The following is a 23,889-nucleotide window of genomic DNA, read 5'->3' as shown; positions in this document are numbered from 1 at the left end:
GGCTTGCCTGAGGCATGTTTCAGTGTGTAATTATGGTACTACTATAGTGTATTGGAATTATGAGTTTACAAAGAAGAGTACATATAGGCCCACTAAGATGATACGGTTTGAACAAAGATACTATAGCTGGGTTTTCCTTTTTTTTCCCCCTTTTTTCCTGTTTGCCTTGACAGTAGAACTTGAATAAAAGAGAAGTAGAATACAAGTAATTTGTTTAAATTTTCTTTAAAATTGCCCAGAAACTATTTGTCAGGAAACAAAAACCTGTCACATCATAAATCCACAGCACCACACACCACTTCCTCTAATGTGTATGTAATCAACATTAAAGTTCTTCTAAACAACTATTCCTAAATATATAGTTAAAAAATCGAGAAAGATTTCTCCTCAGTTCCCCCATTGTAATGACAGCAATAATTTCTGATCCATGGTAGCAATATAGTTATAATTCTCATGTAAATTATTTTGACCTAGCCTAGTCGTTCTTCCTGCTGTGATGGTGAAAATTGCTTAGACTTCAATATTAAGATGATTAAACCCCACATTTTAAAAGTTTTAGGTCTCGAAAAGAAGTAACTTGGTGATCCTGACTAATCCTTTTTACTGTTTACCTGCAGAGCACAGCACCTAAAAACAAATCTGAAAGTGATCCCACAGGCACCACACAGTCCTGACTCCGGAATCTGGCACAGCTGTGTGACTGAAGACATCTACTCAGTTGACTTAAATTACAGTTGTGTGAGCAGATTGAACAGAAAGAGTGCAGTCGCAATAGGCAAGCATAGGTCATTTTTATCTGCAGACGTTCCAGAAAAGATTGAAATGCACTGTTGTGCTGCACAGGGAGTAGTTTTATGACTACTACATGCCATGTACTCGTTGCCCGAACAAACAGAAGACACATCTTTAGACCTGCTAACCCAGCTCCTTTCATCAACATGCTATTCAGACTCAAAATGCAGACTTCAATAGCAAAAGCTCAGTTCTCAATATTAAATTAATTTGGAGTTTGTTCTGTATTTCTACCAGTCTACACACACATACACCTCGTAGCTGACTTCCACAATTGCTTCCCCTCCAACTTCAATTACAGGCCATAGTGTCATTATAGCTCAGAAGTGAACCTCAGCTATGATCTCTCTCGCCCACTCTCCCTTGTTTCCCAGCATAGAAGTCAATGGAGCTGTCAACCTACCACGAACCTGTTCTCACCTGCCAGCCACAGTCATAGGGAAGGCATTCTCCTTAGCCATTATCTTCATTTTTGTCTGAGTGAAACCTGAAGCTGTAGCTGGTAGCGTGGATCCCAAGGTTGGGAGTCCTTTCCAGTTGCATTAACATAGCAGGCCCTAAAACAGGTGGGAACTGCCAGGGACTCATCTCTCAGTGCCTGTGGCAAGCTACTGATACAGCTACATAAACCTGTGTCTTCCAAACTTCATTTACCTGTAGGTATAAAGTGAGCAGGTGGATTGCTCCCTTCTCCACCCACTGCCTCTTTCAAATAGCTCTCAAGCCCAGCTGCCTCCGCTTTTCTTCTGTGGCCATAGAGCTAAGGAGAGAGACACAGAGGAGGAGAAGTACTCAGGCTGTAGCTGTACAGTTTGGAGAATGTCTATACTGTGAATGAAAGACACCCCAGCCTGAAATGTTGAGGAGCTTAGTGATGCCTGGAGCTGGTTCTGCATGGACTGAGCCACCTCCAGAATTAGCATAGCAATACTTGTACACTGCTGCATGCCCAAGCCAATAAAGCCTGCTTTGCCACATGGCATATTGGCTGGACTGCAGCACTACAGGAACACCGAACGGACTGAGAGCCTAAGCTGGTAAGTGTGCCTAGTCCTGCAAAGTACTGCAAATTTACCTAGCCCCTGCTGGCTCCAGTGCGTCAAAAGCTGTCCATCTTTACTCAGCATGTCCTCCTGAGTTGATACTAGCAGCTCTCCACCTCTTTCCTTGTTAGGCAAGGTTTTTAATAGCTTGGTGTGCTTTTGATCTTAGGTTCTGGCCTTGGGAAAAGCAGGCCTGGCTGGCAGCACAGAAATTGATTAATAGTTCATGAACTGTTCTCTTAATGGCCTTTGGAATTGCCTCCAGACATGTTTCATTTCTGTCATGGTTCATACCCTGCTTACTTTCTATTACAGCCTCCTTTGATGTAGGTCCCTTCAGTCAGACAGAAGAATATCAATTAAGTCAATTGTGATACACTCACTATTAATACTAAATTACAAAAATATCACCATTATCCACATGCACTATTAGTATTAGGGCATGTCTACACATGGTAACTATTATGGAATTAGGTGGGTGTGAATTTGTAACTTTTTCACACAACTCCCTGAATAAGATCTCACTATTACACAAAACACACATCTGCAAGACTGAATTAAGCAAAACCTCACCAGAGTGCTCAGTCTAGCTTAAAAGTGGCTACAGCAAGAGCTAGCACTACATTAGTCATCCTGCTCTGCCAAAATCCGGGTGCTGTAGTTCAGCCCAATATGAAGAATGTGCAATTAAAAATACCAGTTACTGGCATAGCTTAGCAGTGATGAAGACTTGGAGAGCACTTTCTGTTACAAAGCATGGGGAACTGATTTGCAAGTAGTGCTACATGCAACAGTTACTATCATTTCAGCTGAACTGTAGACTACATTTCAGCAATCTAAACCTAAAAAAAAAAAAACAAAACCAAAAAACCCCCCAAACAAACTAAGAAACACCCTTTTGTCTAATTGTTAAGGTTAACTGTTAAGGTCGGAAAATAAAGAGCGCGCCTTTATGACTTGAACAACAGAGAAAATATTGGTGCTCAAAACTACCTGTTTTGGTCTCAAGTCAAGTCAAGTCACCTCCTAAATACTATACAGTTAAAAAATTACAGCCATGCTCATAATAGTACTTTAAACAGCTCATAATAGTATTTTAAACATCACAATAAAGTCTTACTGAACATGAATCGTTTTAAAGCTCTTTCGCATGAAGCGAGTAATACACAGAGGTAGAAAGGATTTTCCATTATTGCATTTAGGAGATTCAGAAATGGAATTATATTGCATATAAAGCTCATTATCCTGGATCCCTTAGGGAAAAAGGGAGGAATATACTTGCATCGTGCTCATTTTTCTGGCCTCGAAAATTTTTTGCACTGTCCATTATTATTGGTATATTAAAGAAACTTGTTTTATTGATGACAAGCATTTCTCCAGCAAAACTAGACCACCAACACTAATTGTAAATACACACATTATAACAGCTTCTAAAAGCCTAGTAGGGAAAGCTCCTCAGCTGCTCTCACCACTTCCTAAACCTCTGCAGAGTTATGGCAATTTATATCAGCAGGGCATCTGCCGTGTATAATTTTATTTCCTGAGAAGCACTGCCCTAGAGATGCTGAATGACAGTCCGGGGGCCATTAGCAGTTTCCAGAGTGAGTGCTGGTAGTCAGCAGAGAACCGTCTGACCTTCTGGGGCTCCCTGCCTTGCATTCAGCTCTTACAGCAACAGCTTTGCTAGGTATTTCTCCACATGAATTCTCGCTGTTAGCACATAGGACCGATAAAAGCAAGGAAGGTAGTCTGTGAAACAGTTGACCTAGCTACTGGTGTCGGCCCAGAAAGTAATTTAGAGCTGAAAAAGCTCTGAAAGAATAGGACAACGTTAACTGTAGTAACCTTTTTGTAGAGACAGCTTTCAGAAAGAATGCTCTTAACTGAGGGCAAATTACTACCACCTACACATGGCAATTTCAGGTACATTCACTTCCTTGTTCTCATCTCTCCCATCTGTTTCTTCTGTTTTTGCATGCCTTCATCACAAGTACGTGTTAATTTCTTTTCTCCCGCGTCCACTTTCCCTCCCTGCCACTTCCTTGCAGATTTGCCAGGGGCACAGAGAGTCTGCAGACGCTCTCCTCTTCAATGGACAGACTCCAGAGGGAATTCAGAATAAGAAAGGAAATTAATTGGGAGTTTCACTCAGCCAGGAAAAGTTCAAGTGTACAGCAGCCAGAGGCAACTCACTGTTTTGACTGGGTTGTCAAAACATGCAAATCAGTGTACCTGTTTATTCAGTGTCTCCTTACCCCACCTCTGTTCCATCCCTCAGGTGATGCTATACAATAAATATTTGTTAAATATTCTTTTTAGCAAACTGGACCTTTCTCAAAAATTTTTGGACCATCACTTTAACTACTGGATCAAGTACTGCTTGCAGATCTTAGAGTGGTAACCTTAGCAAGCTGCTTTCCTCATGCTTATGAAAACCTAACATACCAGTTTTGCATATCACTTAACGTAACATTTTATTTATTAATTTTTATATTTGGGAAACTTGCTCTATGAGATGCTGAAAGAAAAATGTAGCAAAGAAGTGTAGTAAGTTTAATTATTCTGCTGCACAGAAGCACACTCCAAATGTGTAGCAGGATTCTCACAAACAGGAAGCCAGAAGCTTTTCTGAGCAAAACATCACAATCTAACACTTAAAAGGTATGGTGAGTGTCTTCCACTATTCCAGTCTACTGTGCAAAGGCACGTAGGGCACCATCATCCACCACAGTGCTCTGATGATGTGGCCAGAGATGGTATTAACAGCAGTAAGTGTGCCTCCCTCTCTTATTCTCTGTCCCTCGACTGTAGCATTCTGACAGCCTTTTAAGTGTGTGTGCTGTCCCGAACTTACACTTCTGAATGTAATGTAATGTAATCATACCCTGTGGTTGGACCAGAAGGTTATTAGCTCTGAGAGGATTTTTTCCGCAATCTGTATTGATGAATTGTAAAAGCATTGTCTTTTGTGCACAGTGCACAAGGCAAAGAGTGACAGCGTGCTAGAAGGGCTGAGCTGTTAACTGCTGTTCTCAGCTTGGAGCTAGCTGGTGAACTCCCACAACAGATTATTAATTTTGGGAGTTCACAGAAACATCTGTGAGAAAGAGGTGAAAGCAAATTTATTATTACACCTTTTTTAATTGATACTTGAAACTCTCTTAGTGTCCTCTCATAGTAGGTAACACTGTCAACTTGGCCTTAGAACATGACTCGTTCCATTACACAGACTGGTGATAAAACTGGTTGTCTTGGCTAAAGCCTTAGTTTCATTCAATACCTTAACAGTAAGATTCCTGAAAAAACCTACCTTCATGAGATATCCAATGATCAAGAAATACGCTGCATGAAATCCTTATAGTTTTTTTCAGAGCCTTCGGGCTCAGTCTGCTTTGACCATAATCTCATGAGTAAGTAACACTTGCCCCTTTCCACTCCACCGCATGAGAGGGAGCATGGTTTTATCCTTTGGCCACTTAGATCCATCAGCATGCCTCCCCCAACGCTGCTTCTGCCAACCAGGTCAATTCACACACAGGCTGGGCATGCAAAAGGAAGCAAAGCAGCAAATCAGTTGTGGACCATGTGGAAATGGTATACAGCTGAGAAGTTACAAATGTTAGAAGAATAGCATTTTGTTATTTGCTTCTGAATGTAAGAAGCATTGAGAATTTTGTGCTTTTAATTTAAAGAAGTAGGACAATAATAGGAGCATGAAGACAACCGTTAAGGACATAAATAAACTTTATCACCACAGCCTTAATGCTGATGAAGCCTCACAGGAGGAGAGGAGTGGGATACTTTGGATGGATCGTGATGGGAGTGGACATATGTTGTTGGTAGTATTTTCTAAGTAAGTTTGCTGCCTGCTCGAGTTTCCCTATCTGTCTAGATGATTTCTGCAGAGACAATGAGGTGAAGTCTTGTCCTGGATTGCAAAGCAAGGAATTTAGGATATCTGTACTTAGCCATATAACTGGAATTTCAACATTCTTTGAGGAACTGACTGGAATACCTTTTCAAATGTGAAGACAAGCTTCAAATCTAGACAAAGACAAGCTTCAAACAGACAAATCCTCCCTAACACAAGCTTCCAAAAAAGCATTCAAAGATACTTAACAGTGTGATCCAATGACTGTTTAAGCTGACAAGTGGCATAGCTACAGTGAATTTGTCTGATATTTTATTGAGCCAGCACCGAGACCTCAACCACCAGAAAGCTAACCCAAAGAATAGCTTCATGCAGGTTCAGCTCCAGGAAATGGACCACGATGGGATGAGCTGAGTGACAAGAGCACTAAGAAGTAGGGTACAGGAATAGACAGCTGGAAGGTGACAGCAGCACCAAGAAGTTTTAAACCCATCCAGGAATCAGAGCCAAAATGAGCTGTGCCAAATGGACAGAAACCTGAGCTGCTGCTCTGCTCCCAGAGTAACAAAGACTTTCCTAGAAGATATTTTGACTAAGGAATTTTGCTTCTGTGTCCAGGAGACTAAAATATGCTAGCTAGTTTTAACAACTATAATTGTGTGCATGGTTTATATTTTCTTCCAAGACTAAGTCCTAATTTCAAAGCAGGTCAAGATCCTTCTGATATATAAACAAAACAGAAATTCTGATTTCTTAGCCTGGCATCAGTCAGAAGGAGCTAGGTCTACTTCAGCCTAAGCCCTACATAAAATTCACATGGAGAACCACCTTTCCAAAGTCCCTGCAAAAAGAAAAGAAATCACTGCAGTAGCATCATTCAGTCTGAGTCAAGAGTGTTTCATGGCAATCCTCAAAAAGAACAATATAAAAATGAGGTGGATCTATATACACCAAAAATGAAGATTTTTCACTGAAATAGTTTCTCTTATAAACCATCTCAGGCATGGTGAATGCAAAGACCTGAAGAAAGACTTATGCAAAAGAAAACTCTGAATGGCATTCTTGTAGTTTGTGGGTAGACTTGGAGGTAGACCAAGAGCTAACCCTCAGAAAGCAATCACTAACCAAATAATCTGAGTTCAGAAACAGATGTGTACAAAGAAGCCTGTTCAAACAAATAAGAAAAACATGCAGCACATACAAATCACTGGAAACCTCCAGTCAGTTCCTGTGAAGACCAAATATGATCGAAATTGAACACAGAATGCTAAGTACATGGACTATAAATACCTTCCCTTCTTCCATGCATATTGTATAGCCTAAGGCATTGGAGGCAGGTGTGGATGTGAAATGAAATTCCTATTCCTCGTCAATTTTGAACAAGTATCAGAAATAAAATTTTATCAAGTAGCTGTCATTTTTGCCATTGTATCAACTGATAACCTTGGAGCAGCACCTTCCCCACTGCCTCGCTGGCCACTTTCTGCCATGCCTGCATGACTAAACTTTAGGTCCTCATTTACAGAGGTCCTTGAACTAGTCTTAGGAATTGTGCATTCCTTCAAATTTTAAGAGAGCAACAGAGCTTGAATGACATAGGGACTGCTAGAGGAAATCAAAATTGCCAACATGGCTTCACTAAGGGCAAATCATGCCTAACAGATTTGGTAGCCTTCTATGATGGGGTTACAGCGTTGGTGGATAAGGGAAGAGCAACTGATGTCATCTATCTGGACTTGTACAAAGCATTTGACACTGTCCCGCATGACATCCTTGTCTCTAAATTGGAGAGACATGGATTTGACAGATGGACCGCTCGGTGGATAAGGAGTTGGCTGGATGATCACACTCAAAGAGTTGTGGTTGACGGCTCGATGTCCAAGTGGAGACCAGTGACAAGTGGTGTCCCTCAGGGGTCGATATTGGGACTGGTGCTGTTTAACATCTTTGTCAGTGACATGGACAGTGGGATTGAGTGCACCCTCAGCAAGTTTGCCAACACCACCAACACCACTGGAGGGAAGGAATGCCATCTAGAGGGACCTTGACAGGCTTGAGAGTGAACCTCATGAAGTTCAACAAGGCTAAGTGCAAGGTCCTGCACATGGGTCGGGGCAATCCCAAGCACAAATACAGGCTGGGCGGAGAGTGGATTGAGAGCAGCCCTGAGGAGGACTTTGGGGGTTGGTTGATGAGAAGCTCAGCATGACCCGGCAATGTGTGCTTGCAGCCCAGAAAGCCGATCGAAGGAGGCGATTCTCCCCATCTACTCCGCTTTTGTGAGACCTCACCTGGACTACTGCATTCAGCTCTGGGACCCCCAACAGAAGAAGGACATGGACCTGTTGGAGCGAGTCCAGAGGAGGGCCACAAAGATGATCAGAGGGCTGGAGCACCTCTCCTATGAAGACAGGCTGAGAGAGTTGGGCTTGTTCAGCCTGGAGAAGAGAAGGCTCCGGGGAGACCTTACAGCAGCCTTCCAGTACCTGAGGGGGGGCTACAAGAAAGCTGGAGAGGGACTTCTTACAAGGGCATTAAGTGATAGGACAAGGGGTAATGGCTTTAAACTGAAAGAGGGGAGATTTAGATTAGATATAAGGAAGAAATTCTTCACTGTGAGGGTGGTGAGGCACTGGAACAGGTTGCCCAGAGAAGTTGTGGATGCCCCATCCCTGGAAGTGTTCAAGGCCAGGTTGGACGGGGCTTTGAGCAACCTGGTCTAGTGGAAGGTGTCCCTGCCCATGGCGGGCAGGGTGGAACTAGATGATCTTTGAGGTCCCTTCCAACCCAAACCATTCTGTGATTCTATGATTCTATGAAAATGAGAAAATTGGCTTACTCTGAGTGAGAAAGCAGGACTTTCTCTACCTCAGGATACTGCTGCAGGGACTACTGTATACATCTAGTGTAAAAATATGAATTCCAGTTAAGAAAATACTTATCTCAGAGACTTTGCTGTCATGTCAACAGATGTCAGATACTGCTTAAATTGTGAGTCGACTTTGAGGCCTACTGTATCAGATATCAAGGTCTCTCTCATTCAATTTAAAAATCAGAATTAACATAGTAATCTGTTTCCTTCTCTCACCATTGCGGGGACAATGTGATTGCTGCTAACTGATATAAAACATGCTCTTTCCTATTACCTTGATCTCTCCCTGTCTGACTTTTTCTGATTTACACACAGGCTGGATGTGCACTAGACATGTTCACAGTAATTAGTACAGTAGGTGCCCTGACTGGGGACTCTGAACCTCACCAGACACAAATAATGCATCCACAAGCACCATGTGTAATGCTCCATTGTAAGTTAGTATTTCTCTGAAATGTAAACCTCATGTTTGCTTCCCAGTATAACTCCCACATCTAATTAATACTTGTCTAATATACATGCTATAACCAAGAATGTTCTTTGAGGCTACCTTCATCGTTCTTTCTCAATTGAAATTAAAAAATAATTGCAATATATTTAAGAGACACTAGAGGGAAGCCAAGACGTCTCAACATCCCTCTCTAATAATACAGCTTGCAGTACTAAACGCAAAGTTAAAAACAAAAAATCCTTAACATGGTGTAGAAAATACCAGTTATACTTACTATATGTAAAGATGCCAAACTAATTATTAATTTACAGCATGGCTTTGCTGTTTCTTTTTCGTTGGCACTCTGCATGCTGTTAGGCTCCAGGCTGTTCCCTCTAGGTGTTCCCTTGGTGATGCTGAGAGCCTAGGAACTTTCACAGTTGTAACACTTCACAGTAATCTCATGAAGCATTCAGACAGTATGATAGCTTGCTAATATACGCTGTAAATACAGGTGGTGAATATGTTGGTGTGTTTTCTTCCTTATTTGCTATTTGTTACATAGTTGCTCCAGTAATTTCTACTCTGGACATAATTTTTTTTTGGTTTTTTTTCAGCACCCATCACACTGACAAGGCTATCACGATGTCTGGTTCATCCCCTCTGTGTGTCCCTTCACCAGCGTTACAAAAAGGACTCACTTTCACCCAGAGTACAGAGGTAAGTCAGATGCAAATATGGTCAGAACAACTGGTTTATATTCCTGCTCTGAGCTGCAGTGATCAGGCACAGGGCTTCTTTAGGGTACCCCAAAAAGCTCTGGTCATGTGATTGACTTCCCCTTAAGTTCCCCTTTCCCCTCTCCCAACTTCTTACTCTGCCACCCACATTTGCTCCCAAACAAGCAGCTGTTTACCCTTTTGCCATTGTCCCCAGTTTTGATGATTTGATATCCTCATTTGATTTTTATGATACGGGTGCCCTGGTACTTTCTACCCTGACCATCAATTCTGTTAAATCAGTACTGCTTTATTTTGCTCATAGCATGCTGCTGTTTCTCATCCTGCTGTCTTTTTAGAAGCGACGCAAATCAGGGTTAACCATCGGCACATATACCTTAACATATCTGTTTATCTTCACCCCCCAGCAAGAGGGGTAACAAAAAAAATAAACAAAACCAAAAAACATTTGATATACCAAATAAGCTGATGGTAACACAATGCCAAAAATAGCTTATTATGTTAAGTGCAAGGGAGAAAAGCCTTGATATAAAGCTTGATTGCAACAACATTTCAATTTACCAGTTTAAATACAAGACTTGCATTAAAATATTTCTTGAGATACATCTCTTGCTCTCTAAGGTGATTATTTTAAAATTTATATACACGTATCCAGTTGTAACACTTGACAGTAGTCTCATGAAGCATTCAAAGAGTATAACTTGATAAGTACACACGGTAGATATGAGTGGTTAATGTCTGTACGATTTCTTCCTTCAAGGGTTTATAACATTATGTTGAGTACTAGCCTCAGACAGGTGACCAGCCACCTGATACAGTATAATACCCCCAAGCCCTTCCCCGAAGTCCCACAGTCTACACTTCCAATGCTCACTGGATCCAGATAGTGTTGCCTCTTTCTGGTCTGCGAGACTCCACTGTCAGTTCTCCAAAAGTGGAGAAAAACTGCTCCATTTCCTTCTGCAACATATCATTCCTCTTCTCTGCATCTTCCTTGGCCCGTTCTGCATTACGCATTTTGATTTCTACCATTGTGAACTTCTTGCGCTCTTGATCCAGTTCTTCATGCAGGGCCATCATTTCCGTTTCCAGGGTGAGATTTCTCTGCTCCAAGCTGCAAAAACAAAATAAAAGCAGGCAGCTCCTGAGCAGCACTCCTCACTCACTCGAGCAGAAATGCACACCACCAACAAATTCCTACACGTGTCTTTTCATTTACAAAGCTTAGACTGAATTTTTGAGAGGTTTATCTGCAAACCATGGCTTCATCAATGAACCATTCTCACAGGGCAATCTCTTTGGTAGCTCATTTAGAAAATGCCTAATAACAGCCACTGGCAAGGTGCACAGTAGCAAACAGCTCCATCTAATTCTCCAGGAATAGGCTAAGTATTCCTTTTACTTCTGGAAGTGTTGACACTCAGCTCCTGCTATAGTTGCACTAGTGTCACTTACAAGGTCAGAATAATGCCCTGAATGCCTTTGTTCCACTGCTAATCTCCTTTCTTCAGCTGATTTATCTGCTGTATCTATTTGCAAATATGGATCGACAATTTAAAAAAAACCTGCAATCAACATGGTTTTTGTCTAAAATACTGATCCTATTTCAGATCTGGCTTTCCAATGGAAAGCATTAGAAATCCTAGTGGTACTAAACACACAGTCATCATGCATATGTCCCTGCCCACAGCAGGGGGGTTGGACTAGATGACCTTTAGAGGTCCCTTCCAACCCAAACTATTCTATGATTCTATGATTCTATATTAAACATTATAAGAAGTGCTCTCTTACACTGCATACTACGCTGAAAATAGTGATGTATACAGAAAATCATAGAATCATAGAATCATTAAGGTTGGAAAAGACGTCTAAGATCATCGAGTCCAACCGTCAACCCAACACCACCATGCCCACTAAACCATGTCCCGAAGTGCCTCATCTACACGTCTTTTGAATACTTCCAGGGATGGTGACTCAGCCACTTCCCTGGGCAGCCTGTTCCAATGTTTAACCACTCTTTCAGTAAAGAAATTTCTCCTCACGTCCAATCTAAACCTCCCCTGGCGCAACTTGAGGCCATTTCCTCTCATCCTATCGCTAGTTACTTGGGAGAACAGACTGACACCCACCTCACTACAACCTCCTTTCAGGTAGTTGTAGAGAGCGATGTCGTCTCCCCTGAGCCTCCTCTTCTCCAGACTAAACAACCCCAGCTCCCTCAGCTGCTCCTCGTAAGACTTGTTCTCCAGACCCCTCACCAGCCTCGTTGCCCTTCTCTGGACACGCTCCAGCACCTCAACGCCCTTCTTGTAGTGAGGGGCCCAAAACTGAACACAGTATTTGAGGTGCGGCCTCACCAGTGCCGAGTACAGGGGCACGATCACTTCCCTACTCCTGCTGGCCACACTAGTTCTGATACAGGCCAGGATGCCATTGGCCTTCTTGGCCGCCTGGGCACACTGCCGGCTCATATTCAGCCGGCTGTCGACCAACACCCCCAGGTCCTTTTCCGCCAGGCAGCTTTCCAGCCACTAATATTCTGTACGCTGCACTTTCGCTGGCAGCTGCTGTTGCCAGTAGCTCTAACACATTGTGTTCCAGGTATGACTTGCAGTGCCAGAGGTACCAATGCAAAGGGCTGCTGTGCAACAGAGGTGAGAACAGAAGACAAGTCCTGAACAGTTTTTCTGAAGAACCTTTATTACAAAGAGAGCGCATTCAGCTCTGCACTGCTGTGTGCACTAGTTAATGCTAAGCCCAGACTTTGAGGTTATTCACTGATGATCATGGCCATCCACCGTAGTAACCTTGTTGTGTGCGAGAAGAGTCCGCACTATCTATCAACAAAGACACAGCTCTCCCTTGCCTTTTTTAACAGGTCCGAGCTGTGAAGGAAAGGCTCAGGCAAAACAGCAGTGCGGAGATAGGACCGTGAGCAGAGGTAACTCCCAGACGCAGCACTGTCTCAAGAGGAACGAGGACTCTGGAAAGGAGTTCCAGCAGTTTCCCAGTCCAAAAAACTACAGGTGGAATAAGCCATGGCACTGCTTTCACTGAAAGGTGATGCCCAGTTGCCCCTCAGTCTCTGGAGAACAGGCATCAACTAATGAAAACATTATGAGAGCCTACTGATTTTGTTAATTAGATTCTACAGAAACTCACAAGGTTCTGGCTTTATTTTTGATGCCAGTATTTTTGATGTGTGTCACAACCATGGCAAGCAATTGCTCTGAAACAAACCCCTTTAGATCATTATATCACAAAAGCAACGTCAGAGTATGTCAACACTGAAAGATGGGAAACTCGGTGGCGAGCACCCAGTGACTGCAGATTGCTAGCAAGTCACAAGAAGGAAAACTTCTTGGATTTACTCTGCAAAAGGCAGTCAGATGGTAGAGCCAAACCATCTTACCTTTTTATCCTTGTCTCATACTCTAGTTTTTGCTTGGCCATCTCTTGCTTCAAGCTGGACACCAGGCTGTGCAAAGCACTGTGATTGTTAGTACTGTTGGCCACAAATGTTTCACTGTTATCACTGCTGCTGGTGGCTCGGCTGCTGTGGCCCCCCACACTCCTTCTGTCACTTTTGTTGTCATAGTCACCGGGGTTAGAGAGGTCTTCATGTGGTGGTCCATCCAGCACAGAGTCTTCAAAGTTACCTGCATAAAAGTCCTGCTCAGGGCAGGTAGTGGTGGATGAACGACAGGAGTTAGAGTGCTCAGGGAGGGATATTTCACAGGAAGACGTTGACCAGGTGGCACTGTCCACACTCTGTTTGTCATCAGAGTTCACCATAGAGAACTGCTGGTGTACATTGTCGTAGGTGGAAAGTCTGTTGTGCTGGCCCGACTCACTCACCGATTCCTTCTGCTTGTTGTCCCTCAGTGTGACGTAGCCATTGGGCACCCAGCCTGGGGTCCGGCTGTTGAGGGTGTTGCTGTGCCCGTCTGTGCTAGAAACACCCATACGCACACCTCCGTTCTGCACGCTGTGTGTGCCCATCTTAGTCACTGGTCCTTTCAGGGACGACGTTCTCCTCGTTTGCAGGGTACAGTTTGGTAAGGTCTGGCTCTTCTCAGGGCCCTCCACAGAGCTGCTGAAGGACCCGTTGGTGACTATGCCACTGCCTTTATTAAAAGCAGGATTTTTTTTCACCATGAGTGGTGGGCTTCTGGTGACATCTAGTTTCTGGGTGCTGTTCCTGGGGCTATTTGTCTTGCTGCCTGGCAGAGCAGTCGGAGACTCATTGTCCATGCTTCCCCTTTGGGGAGACTCAGGTTTGTCCCAAGAGCAGCGCCTCACTGCCGTCTCCTTGGTGTTGTTGTTCTCTTTGTTCTGTAGCTGCCCCGCAATCGCTTTCTTTGGCATTTCATTGTTGTTGTTGCATACCTCGGGTCCCATCTGAGGGTCTGCATCCTTGGGAAACAACTCTTCATGTTTGCTGATCATCACTGACATTAGCTGCTGGACTACTACTGTACCTGAAAGGAGACACCAAGCACATGGTCATTAATGGCCTGTTTTGTTTAGGGCATAAATATACTTTATCCATCAGATTCCACAAATACTTAGTAAACATTCAGCTTATACAAACATTTACGCAATGCATCCATCTGTTTAACATCCTGAATGTTTAACACGCCTGAAGTGCTTCTGGCTACTGGGCCAGATCAGCACCACCTCTTCCTTCCATGAAACCAAGCCAGCAGGCCTCATAGACCCCCTAAGAACAGGAACTTCTGTGAAGAAGCTATTACTGTGACAGTAACTGCATCCCAGGAAGACCACAGCAGGAGATGAGTAGCAAAGGATAACATCATTGTAAGTGATGTGTTTCAACTCAATGTGGCGATAATTTTTAAAACCAAAATCTTATTCTGGCACAGCACTTGTATTTAGTAGTTTAACAGAAAACGGGCAGGCAAAGGATTTGCATTGCTGGACCACAGACGTTTTAGTCTTTTGGAGCAAAACAGGGCAGTAATATGACAGAATTAATTTAATGTGAATGCCTGTAACCACTCCGTGGTGAGACTATATGCAACCAGGAAACTATGCCATATTATAGCACAGTACGGAACTAAAGCAGGACCACAGCTTGCTACTTGCTGTAATAAATGGCTACCTTTCCTCTTAAAGAACAACCCCTTGGTGTTCACACCACTTGACTGCACTGTAATTTACACACTAGCATTTGTAACTGGACTTGGGGTAATAAAGATGTGCAACTCTATTTCGTTAAGCAGACCCTCATTAAGGATTATTAAGAATATTTCAGGAACAAGGTCAAGGTAGTTATAATAACGACCCCATTTTTAAGCTCCTAGAGAGCTTTCAGAGGCATGCTGTGCTCTTCTAATCAGTAATTTCCCACTGTGCAATATTGTTTCACATCAAGTGCTTTGCAATATTCTGGATCTTTATACCCCACCCTTTTAAAATACAACTACTAAGAGCCAATTCAATGTGGGTACTCAACAACATCTTTTTTTAGTGTTCTTGTTTGTTTGTTTGCTAAGCCAAAATCATACATTAGAACTATGCAGCAGGAAAATTCACTTAGTTACTCCCATGGCACATTCAGCTGTATTCCTTCTGAGGACATTAGCTGTTATGTGCAGAATTTTAGTACAAACATTGCACTGTATTCAGGCAACTTTTACCACTGCGTTTGACGGGAAAAAATTGTCCCATGATTGGAATTCTGGAAAATCTCTCTTGAACCAAACAAAAACAACTCCTCATCCCCATTATACAGGTATGGTTACCCATAGCTGCATGTTTGACTTTGCATGATTGTGCAAGAAAAGCACTCTGTATCTTCCAAAAATCAAAGAGCACTGAAGAAGGGTGGCCATGAGCACCAATTGATGTACAGTGTTTTTAAAAGTTCTTATACATTTAACTATGCGTAGCCCAATTGCAAATCAGCATTGTCTCATGTCAAATCTTAAAGTTATGCTTAAAGAGAAGTCATAAATCTGTTTAATCAAACCTGTTTCTCATAAGTTAAAAAATACGTGTATTTCCCTTCAGTGATTGTAGTATCCATGCCATTTTCTACAGCAGCCACCATCATTTTAGTGCTAGGGCTGTTGATAAACAGGCTGGAGAGTTGCTTTCAAGAAGTGGAAAAACATACTATTTTCCCTTTCCACCCGGTTTAAAAAAACCCAAAACTTCCTTGCTCAAACTTTCAAAAAAGCCCCCAAAAAACAACCCACAAATTTTAGGCAGCAGCCAGTTCTGGAAAAATATAAAACTAGAAGATAGTATTTTATTTAGGAATGGCTAACTCCTCTCTCCCCATCCCAAATCTCCATTTGTCTCCCCTGCCCCGGGTGAGCTGAACATACATGGTATCCCATCAGTAAATGTCATCCTGTGAGATACCATTCTCATTGACTTCAGTGGTATAAATCAGCTCTGTGACATCTCTCTCCAATTCCAATCTATGAACAATTTGAAGTACTTTTTGTACTATTAATGCAAAAGCATGGAAAAAAAGGCACAGTTTGCTGCCTGACCAAGAGAAATGTTCACAGCGGTTATCTACCAGGCTGCTAAGCTCTACAGAAGTGTCAGGGTAAGAGAAGCTACTATTCCAGTCAGTCTGGCAGTTCTGTAGGTACAAACAAAGAGACAGGTTGAAAGTGAAGTGATAGGCAGCATGCGCGCATGCACACACACACAAAAACCATAACTCCTGCGAGAGACGTGACAAGACAGTTGAAAAGGAAGGAAACAAAGCAGGAAAGACTCTTGTGTTTCTCTCTCAAAATACCATGGGGAGATGATGTAAGATGTGTAAACTAGGACTTCAATGACACAGTGAAGATTATCTCTGCACTCCCATATCAGATAGTCACAGTGCATTTGAGACAAGTATGTACAGAACCCAGGGGGAAGCCACAAATGCAGATTTAAGGGTATTTGAAGCTGCACAGGTTTGATGATACTAATGCACAGTCATAATAAACATGCACGTAAACTGGACACCTGCTCTTGCAAACCCTTTTGAGTTAAATGCATGATCAAACCATTCTCTGTGACAATGAGAATCCAGACATTAAAGTGAAGATGATGATTAAAAACCCTTTCCACATCAGAAGGTTTTCTGGCTTGTCTGAGCTACTGTTCAGATAGCTAACCCTGGGTATTCACTGCTTTCATACATGATTTGGAAACACCATGTTTCTGTTCATAACAACATACTCGTGTTAAGAAGTAAAAGGAAGAAGGAGGAAACATAAGACTTCGGAAAAACAAGTAAATGAACAACGTATATGGGGAATTGTTGTATCTGGGGAAGAGAAAAAGCATCAAACCCACAGAAAAAGAATAAATTCACACACTTTCAAATAAACAATGAACGCTGCATTTTTGAGTTTTGGTAAAATTTTCAGTGCAGGGTCTGTGTACAGCCCTAATTTCTGAGAAAGTTAAGTAAATCCTACATATTAAGAAAAAAGTGTTTTGAGGGAGAAAAGGCATCATGTACTTTATGGAGAATTAAAGTCACAAAGATTAAGCCTAGGAGGAAATTATAGGAGGAGATTGTCATGGCCATATTTTTGTCTTAATCACAGCAAAATGCTATACCTGGACATTGCTGTAAATAACAGAATGCAGCTGACAATTTGATTACTGTTGTGCAAGAAGGCATGTAATATACCACTGCCTTGTGGGGGATTCTACATGGGTCACTGCAGTACAAACCTGTACTAACTTCTTCTCATCCTTAAGAACTGCAGGTAAAATATTAACGGCACTCCAACCACACGTGCTGAGTAAGAACATGCTGTATTTGCAGCCAGTTTTGAGAGAAAAAGTACATTTTTAGTGAAGTTGCCAGGGCAGCACAATCTCATGCAGTCTGTTTGCAATGCTGCATGTTTCAGTCATTTTTACAGTAACCTGCAAGATTTAACCCAGAAGTTCATTCAGGTTGAAGAATTCTGTGTCTATAAAACAGATACATGGAACTTACTGCACATACTACATGGCCTGGTATGTACTGTTAATAAACCTAAAGACATTCCTTCTTTCTATTACAACTTATGTACAGTAAGCTCACCCTCCATGATAGTCAGAGGATCTTCCACTTTGGGGCGAAGGATATTGGGGCCAAAAACGGTAGCCAGATTTTGCACACTCATTTTGTTTACGCCTGAATAAGACTGGACTTCATCAAGGAATCTGTGGGAAGAAAGAGGCCTTTAAGGAACATGTAAAAAGGAAAAAAAAAAACCCAAAAAACTCAAAGCATGTGATGGTTTCTTAACACAGTTCAAGTATTCAATTCCAAATCCTCATGGAACATCTTGAAAGCTCAAGGCGATTTTCCTCAACTTCTTCAGATTTTCTTCAAAATGATACATTGATAACAAAATTTAAATCTCAATCTGGACTGACTACAAGATAACTCTGTTGAAGATGGTAACTTTCTTCAGCATAATCAATCAACTACTTGGCTCAAAAAATATCCTCAAAATGCAAACTGTCAATTAAAAAAGTTTATATTCTTCTAAAAATGTTTTTCTATGCTGGGAACTTTCTATAAGTTCACAAATTGCAACTGTGTAAGACATGTTTTTTAAGATCTCAGATGTATCCACAAAACTATTCTATATACTATAAGATATACACAGTTTTCAAGGATACCATGCTTCAGGAGTGCACTGCCAATGCCAATAACTACAGTTAGAAATGGGAAAACCAGGGTCCTATAAAGAGGACAGAATATATTCACTTCTACCTTCTTGCGTTTCTTGCTGAGTGCGGCCTGCTTATGAAAGGAAAGTCGTAATTGTGCACCTTGATAGAGCAAATTAGTAATTAGTCATGCAGCAAACCTATATTTTTAGTGCATTCACTTAAGTTCTCCAATCCTCCGACTGTGAGTAATGCTTTTCCTTCAGGGCACATACTCAGACGGGTTTGTCTGTCAGCTCACAGTTATAAATACCATTGTGATATTCTTGCAAGAGCACTTACCTACAGATATATTTCAGCAGATTATAATTGACAGCTGGCAGGCTCTTCACTTGCTTCACCAGTTCTTTCAGGCCCTTTAAGTGGTTTAAAAAAAAAAAAGAGTGAGGAGGTACAGTTTCTTAGTATTTTACCAGAGATTAAAAAAAAGTCAGCAATTCAAATTACAAGACAATAAACACATCACTGAAACTGCAGTGTTAAATGCTATCTACAGGTTACCATCAGGAACAGCTTGTAGAACCCATTTTGGATGGGGAAAGCTATATTTGGCTAACAAGGATTAGCTCTGGATAATAAACAAGTAAATAAATAACTTGGTTTCATCCTGTCTTTCCCTCTCTTTCACTCTTTCTTCTTTTTGACCAGTAGCTCCATTCCTCCTCCTGCTGGAAGCCTGAGGCTTCCAGGAACAGTTCTGGTTTGAACTAATTGGCATTTTCATACAGAAACTATTTGGGTATTTTACCCAGTTCTGGTCCATACTAGATTCAGACCAATAAAGAGTTATTTCCGTTTGTGGCCACCCTGGGAATGGGACAAGCAGAGTAGCACACGCTAATTTCTGTGCCCTGTGGAAACATACGCTGGCTATGCTCCGTGCCAACCAGTGAGTGCATTTCGACTATTTTTCAGTATGGGGTTTTGGTACTTTGCCAGCAGCAATGGGGTTTTGGTTACAATATTACGAAAACAAATGCAAATCAAGATGGGTAGACTGACAGTGCACAAGTTTGCTGGTTGTGGGCTAAGAAAGGAAACAAGATGCACAGCTCTCTCCCTTAACAGTGACTGCACTTTTAGCTTCTGCATGTACAAAGATCAACTGAAAATCTAGTCAGACAGTCTTATAGCTGGACTACTAAGCCACCATAAAGAGGACTGAAGTGGCTCATCACCTAGGGTACTGATTTTCCACAAACTGCCAGCACCAACAGGCCACTGTAATTTGAATCTTGCTTTCAAAATTAATGTAATAAAGTGCTTCATGGCATAGTTGCAAAGGAACTACATAAATACACTTTTATATTGGACTAAGCCAATATAAAATGACTAAAAATTTAATCTGAAAATGAATATCACTGCAAGTATAAACTGCATGATGACTAACTGCGGAGCAGTCAGGTGGCTTTACGTTGGAGCTATCAATGGTTAGAAACATATGCAACATGCACAAGTAAATAGCTGCAACTTTAGCTCTGAGGATCCCCTACCATAACTTATGCAAAGAGCAGCGCAAATTAAACCAGCTGAACAGCCCACTCCCACCTTTTGCAAGCAGCTGACAAAAATTTGCACCTTGTAGCAAGCTGTAAAGGACAGCGAAGAAACCAGTCTGATTTCAGTGGGTGGAAGAGATTATGATCATAGAAGACAGTTTGCCACAGATCTTTCTCCCCCCCCCCGTTCCATCAGATGGGAACAACTACCACCTCTGCTGTTGGTAGTCATCAGCTGAAGGCTCAGAAAGGAGATGGTCTCTCAGTTAGAAAAGAGGGGCTCCTACTCAATTAATTAAAAGATTAGGTAGGAGGGGTTCCAGTTCTAGCAGGATTTGGAATATCAAAAAGGAATTAAACAGAAATAACCACCTTAGAAAGTTAGGAGAGTAGATTGAAATCAACAGAATGCGCCTATTTGCATTTACTTTGAAAAGAAAGTATCAGGGTTGACCTCATTACCCATAAGCACACAGAACAATTTAAAAAAAGCACTTAGTTTCTTAAGTCTTCAGCCTAATATATAGTAGGCCCATGCCACTGCAGGGCACATATTATTAGTCAGAATCCTTATTTTGCTCATCTGTGTTATGCTGTTTTAAAAGAGTCTGGAAGGTGGCCCACTTCCAGTGGCCCGCTTCCATCTTTTTGAGGCCTTCTGATTCAATGATAGTCAATGAATAGAGTCCGTTGGACTTCAATCAAAAGTCAGTAAAAGTTGGCATCCTGACACTTAGAAGAAAATGACCCCTGATTTAATGGCAAGAGTTAGACAGCAATTACAAAGACCCTTCCTTTTACAGTTCAGAATGATAATCCACAAAATTGTAAGTCTCTTCCATGCAAAATGGAAGCTATTGACCACAATATGGTTTAAGTTTACTTAAACTGGATTCAGTGACATGCAATAAATACAGCTAAGGTTATGCTATGCACCTTTATTTAGACTTCCAAATGACCTAGGTGGCAACAATTTTCATATAAAAACGGCCTCAATTAATAGATGCACATCTTAAATTAGGATAGGTAATCACCAGCTTCTCTCTTCCTCAAAATCAGAACAGGTTATAACATACCAGCCTTTTATTTCATCTTACTCAAGTTGCCAACTCACCGTTTCTTCTTCCTTGCTGAGCATTTTGGCACAGGAGAGAAAATCTTCATATTTTGCGTATGGTATGACTGGTTCTGGGAGTTCCCTTAGGTACAGCTTAAGCAGTGATGCCACTGTGTGCACATCTGTGTTGCTGTTGGGTTGGAATACAAGAAGTTGTTACTGTGAATCAGGATAATGCTGTGAGACTGACAGGCTAAAAATTGCCACTTAACTTTTCCATTGTCACCCCAGATTCTACTCATCAGCCGTATATACATTTATAGATCATATCTGTAATCCAGTTTTTTGGTGTTTTTTTTTTTGTCCTACAAAGAACTTAGGATACCTGCAAGCAAGAGTCTGTTGACTCTGCTGATTTATTACTATAAATAATTACATATAAGGCCCTATTTGCAGGCGCAGGTACTGAGAAGATCCTGGCTCTCACTGACAGGCATCTCACATCAGGCATGCAAAATCCATCTTAACTGATGCTTTTCATTTTCATCTGAGCCAGAAACCAGGCATTATATTTACACAGTGGGGATTATTCTCCTACCAGAGAGAATAATAATACCCAGCTCCCAAAACATGCCCAGCATGTCTCAATTCCACTGTATCACCATCTCCTCTGGTATCAGTATTAAGTAAGCAAGTTTTAAAGGAGACCATATATACCACAGGAGTTTAGTTGAAACTTCTTCATCTGAATTACAGTTCTTTCCCTGGCATGCATCTTTTTCTTATGGGCTCCCACAAAATGACTACTGTGCCTTTTAGCTGTACCGTTACACCGAAAACCTGGATATACTTCACACACAGAGCCGTAAATCCATGGGAAATGAGTTTAGCTCTATCCTGTACCGAGTAAGCTAAGGCATTGCAAGTCACCAAACGTAGAAAATGTCTGAGTGCTAGCACAACAGGTAACATTATAGGGCTGACACTCAAAGACCTGGTATGACATATGCTTTCTCATAATTACATTTGCAGAAACAAGGGGTTTTTTGATACAGCTAGTAGAAGGCTGTTTATCAGGCATACTAAAAGTAAGAAGATGGAGAGAAAGATCAAAATCACAAGTTCAGAGTAAGCAATAAAACTTGCTTAAATGTTTCTGTGGTGTGTAAAGTTACGTTGTGGTAACTTAGGAGTATTTCTCTGAAAAGAAAGAAATAGAAATAGATAAAAACTGCAAGTTAACATGAAGAAACCTCTCTTGCATTACTTCTGACTCCATCTCTGGGTTTAGCTACTCAGGCATTTATTCAAATCTTAACTGGAATGTTCTACATGTTTTCCCTGGTTCACATAAAGAGTTGTATTGCAAACTGGTATCTTTCCCTCTGACTTCTGAAAAATCAAAAAATCAGCTACTAAATTATGCTAATTTCATTCATAAGAAACAGAAAATGCACAGACATTTCTACAATGTGCATTATCCTGTATTTTCTTTTTCTTTGAAGACTTCACACTTGGAACATTTTTTAAACTCAGTCTCTCAAAGGGAACCACTAGTATTTGATGAACTTAAGCTTTGCTAGAGGTATGTTAATCATTATTTTGGAATGATCTGTTAAAACAATAATGGCTTTTACTAAGTTAAATCTTAACAAGAATGATGGGAACAACCTTAGATTAATGTGGTATGGTATGAGCAATCTAAGTCAAAACAGAAGAAGAGAAATGATAAAGCACTGTAAATATTTAAATGTTAACCACCACCACCCTCCTTGAAATAAATTTCCAGAAAACATTTCTATTTCAATCATGAATAATTCCCGGCCAAAATTCCAAAAAGTGTTTTCTAGAGAAATTCTATAAACAAAGCACTAACGCAAATCCGCATTTTTAAGGAAGGTTCAAATTCTTATCCCTTGATTGCAACCCTCTACTTGTAGACTGGCTTGGATCCAAAACGGGAATCCTGTGTTTACCCTACCCTGCTCCTGAGCTGCATATATAACATATGTAACGAACAGTACTATATATGAAACTAGATAGAGTTGTATTGCTTTATGAGATTTCACATGTTAGCTCAGATTTGGCCTCTAACCTTTGCCTTCTACCTATCCCCAAACTAAGTGAACTGAAGCTCTTTCTGACATCCTGGCTAACAAAACTCTTTACAGACTGCACAACCCAAGGGCTTAAAACCCAGACCCCAATAATCTCTCAGGTAGTTGCTCACACATCTTGTTGCCATTGGTGCTACTTCTTAGAGCACAATCATGGCATGCGTGCCCAGGCAGTTGCCACTATTCAGCTTTATCCAAGAAGCAAATTTTACAGAGAGATCTTCAGTTTCCTAAGTTGTCGGTGCATCAGGAAAGCAAAAAGCAAATACAGAGGGAAAGACTTTTGCTAGTCAGACTCTGAAGGAGAGCAGCAGCCACAGAGAGCAGATGTGAACTGGCAGCCTCAGGACACTGCCCTACATTGCAGCATGAAAGGGAGCACAGGCCATCACTCTGCAGAGAATTTAACTCTGAATTGCTTGGCATTGATGGTCTTTCTGAAGATTTTATTATTACTATTTTTATTATTTAAACAAGGAAACTCCCCCCAGGCCTTGCTGAAGAAATGAACCACATCTTTCCAGAAACTATTTGCATAAAACTAGAGAGGCCTTTCCAAAATACAAGATTCAAACAGGTTGAGTGAGAAAATTACTGAAGAACAATTAAAAGTTAGCACACAGGTCTCCCAGTAAGGGGATTAAGCAATACCATCTTCCCTTCTTTGTACTGCCAGGATCATGCTTCCTGTAGTACGTAAGAATAATTTTACACCAGTCCCTTGGTGTGAAGTGGAATACTTGCTCCTTGAGG

At 41.4% G+C, this 23,889-nt stretch overlaps 1 protein-coding gene across 9 annotated transcripts in view; it reads right to left on the bottom strand.

The window, feature by feature from the left end:
* Positions 1 to 10,016: 10,016 nt before the first annotated feature.
* Positions 10,017 to 23,889, bottom strand: part of ARHGAP24 (Rho GTPase activating protein 24) — a 292,263-nt gene continuing 278,390 nt past the window's right edge. For all 9 annotated transcript variants that reach the window (XM_076337010.1, XM_076337009.1, XM_076337011.1 and 6 more), the window contains 5 exons: positions 21,077 to 21,209; positions 18,746 to 18,819; positions 17,826 to 17,947; positions 13,161 to 14,229; positions 10,017 to 10,862 (listed from right to left, as the gene is read on the bottom strand). In XM_076337010.1, the coding sequence (XP_076193125.1) occupies positions 10,619 to 10,862; positions 13,161 to 14,229; positions 17,826 to 17,947; positions 18,746 to 18,819; positions 21,077 to 21,209 (1,642 nt within the window). In that variant the 3' untranslated portion in view covers positions 10,017 to 10,618. The remainder of the gene's footprint in view (positions 10,863 to 13,160; positions 14,230 to 17,825; positions 17,948 to 18,745; positions 18,820 to 21,076; positions 21,210 to 23,889) is intronic.

The sequence above is a fragment of the Aptenodytes patagonicus genome, chromosome 4 (assembly GCF_965638725.1).
Source record: "Aptenodytes patagonicus chromosome 4, bAptPat1.pri.cur, whole genome shotgun sequence".
Taxonomy (NCBI): Eukaryota; Metazoa; Chordata; class Aves; order Sphenisciformes; family Spheniscidae; genus Aptenodytes; species Aptenodytes patagonicus.
The sequence above is the reverse complement of the archived record's forward strand: the minus strand, read 5'-3'. Positions and strand labels throughout refer to the sequence as shown.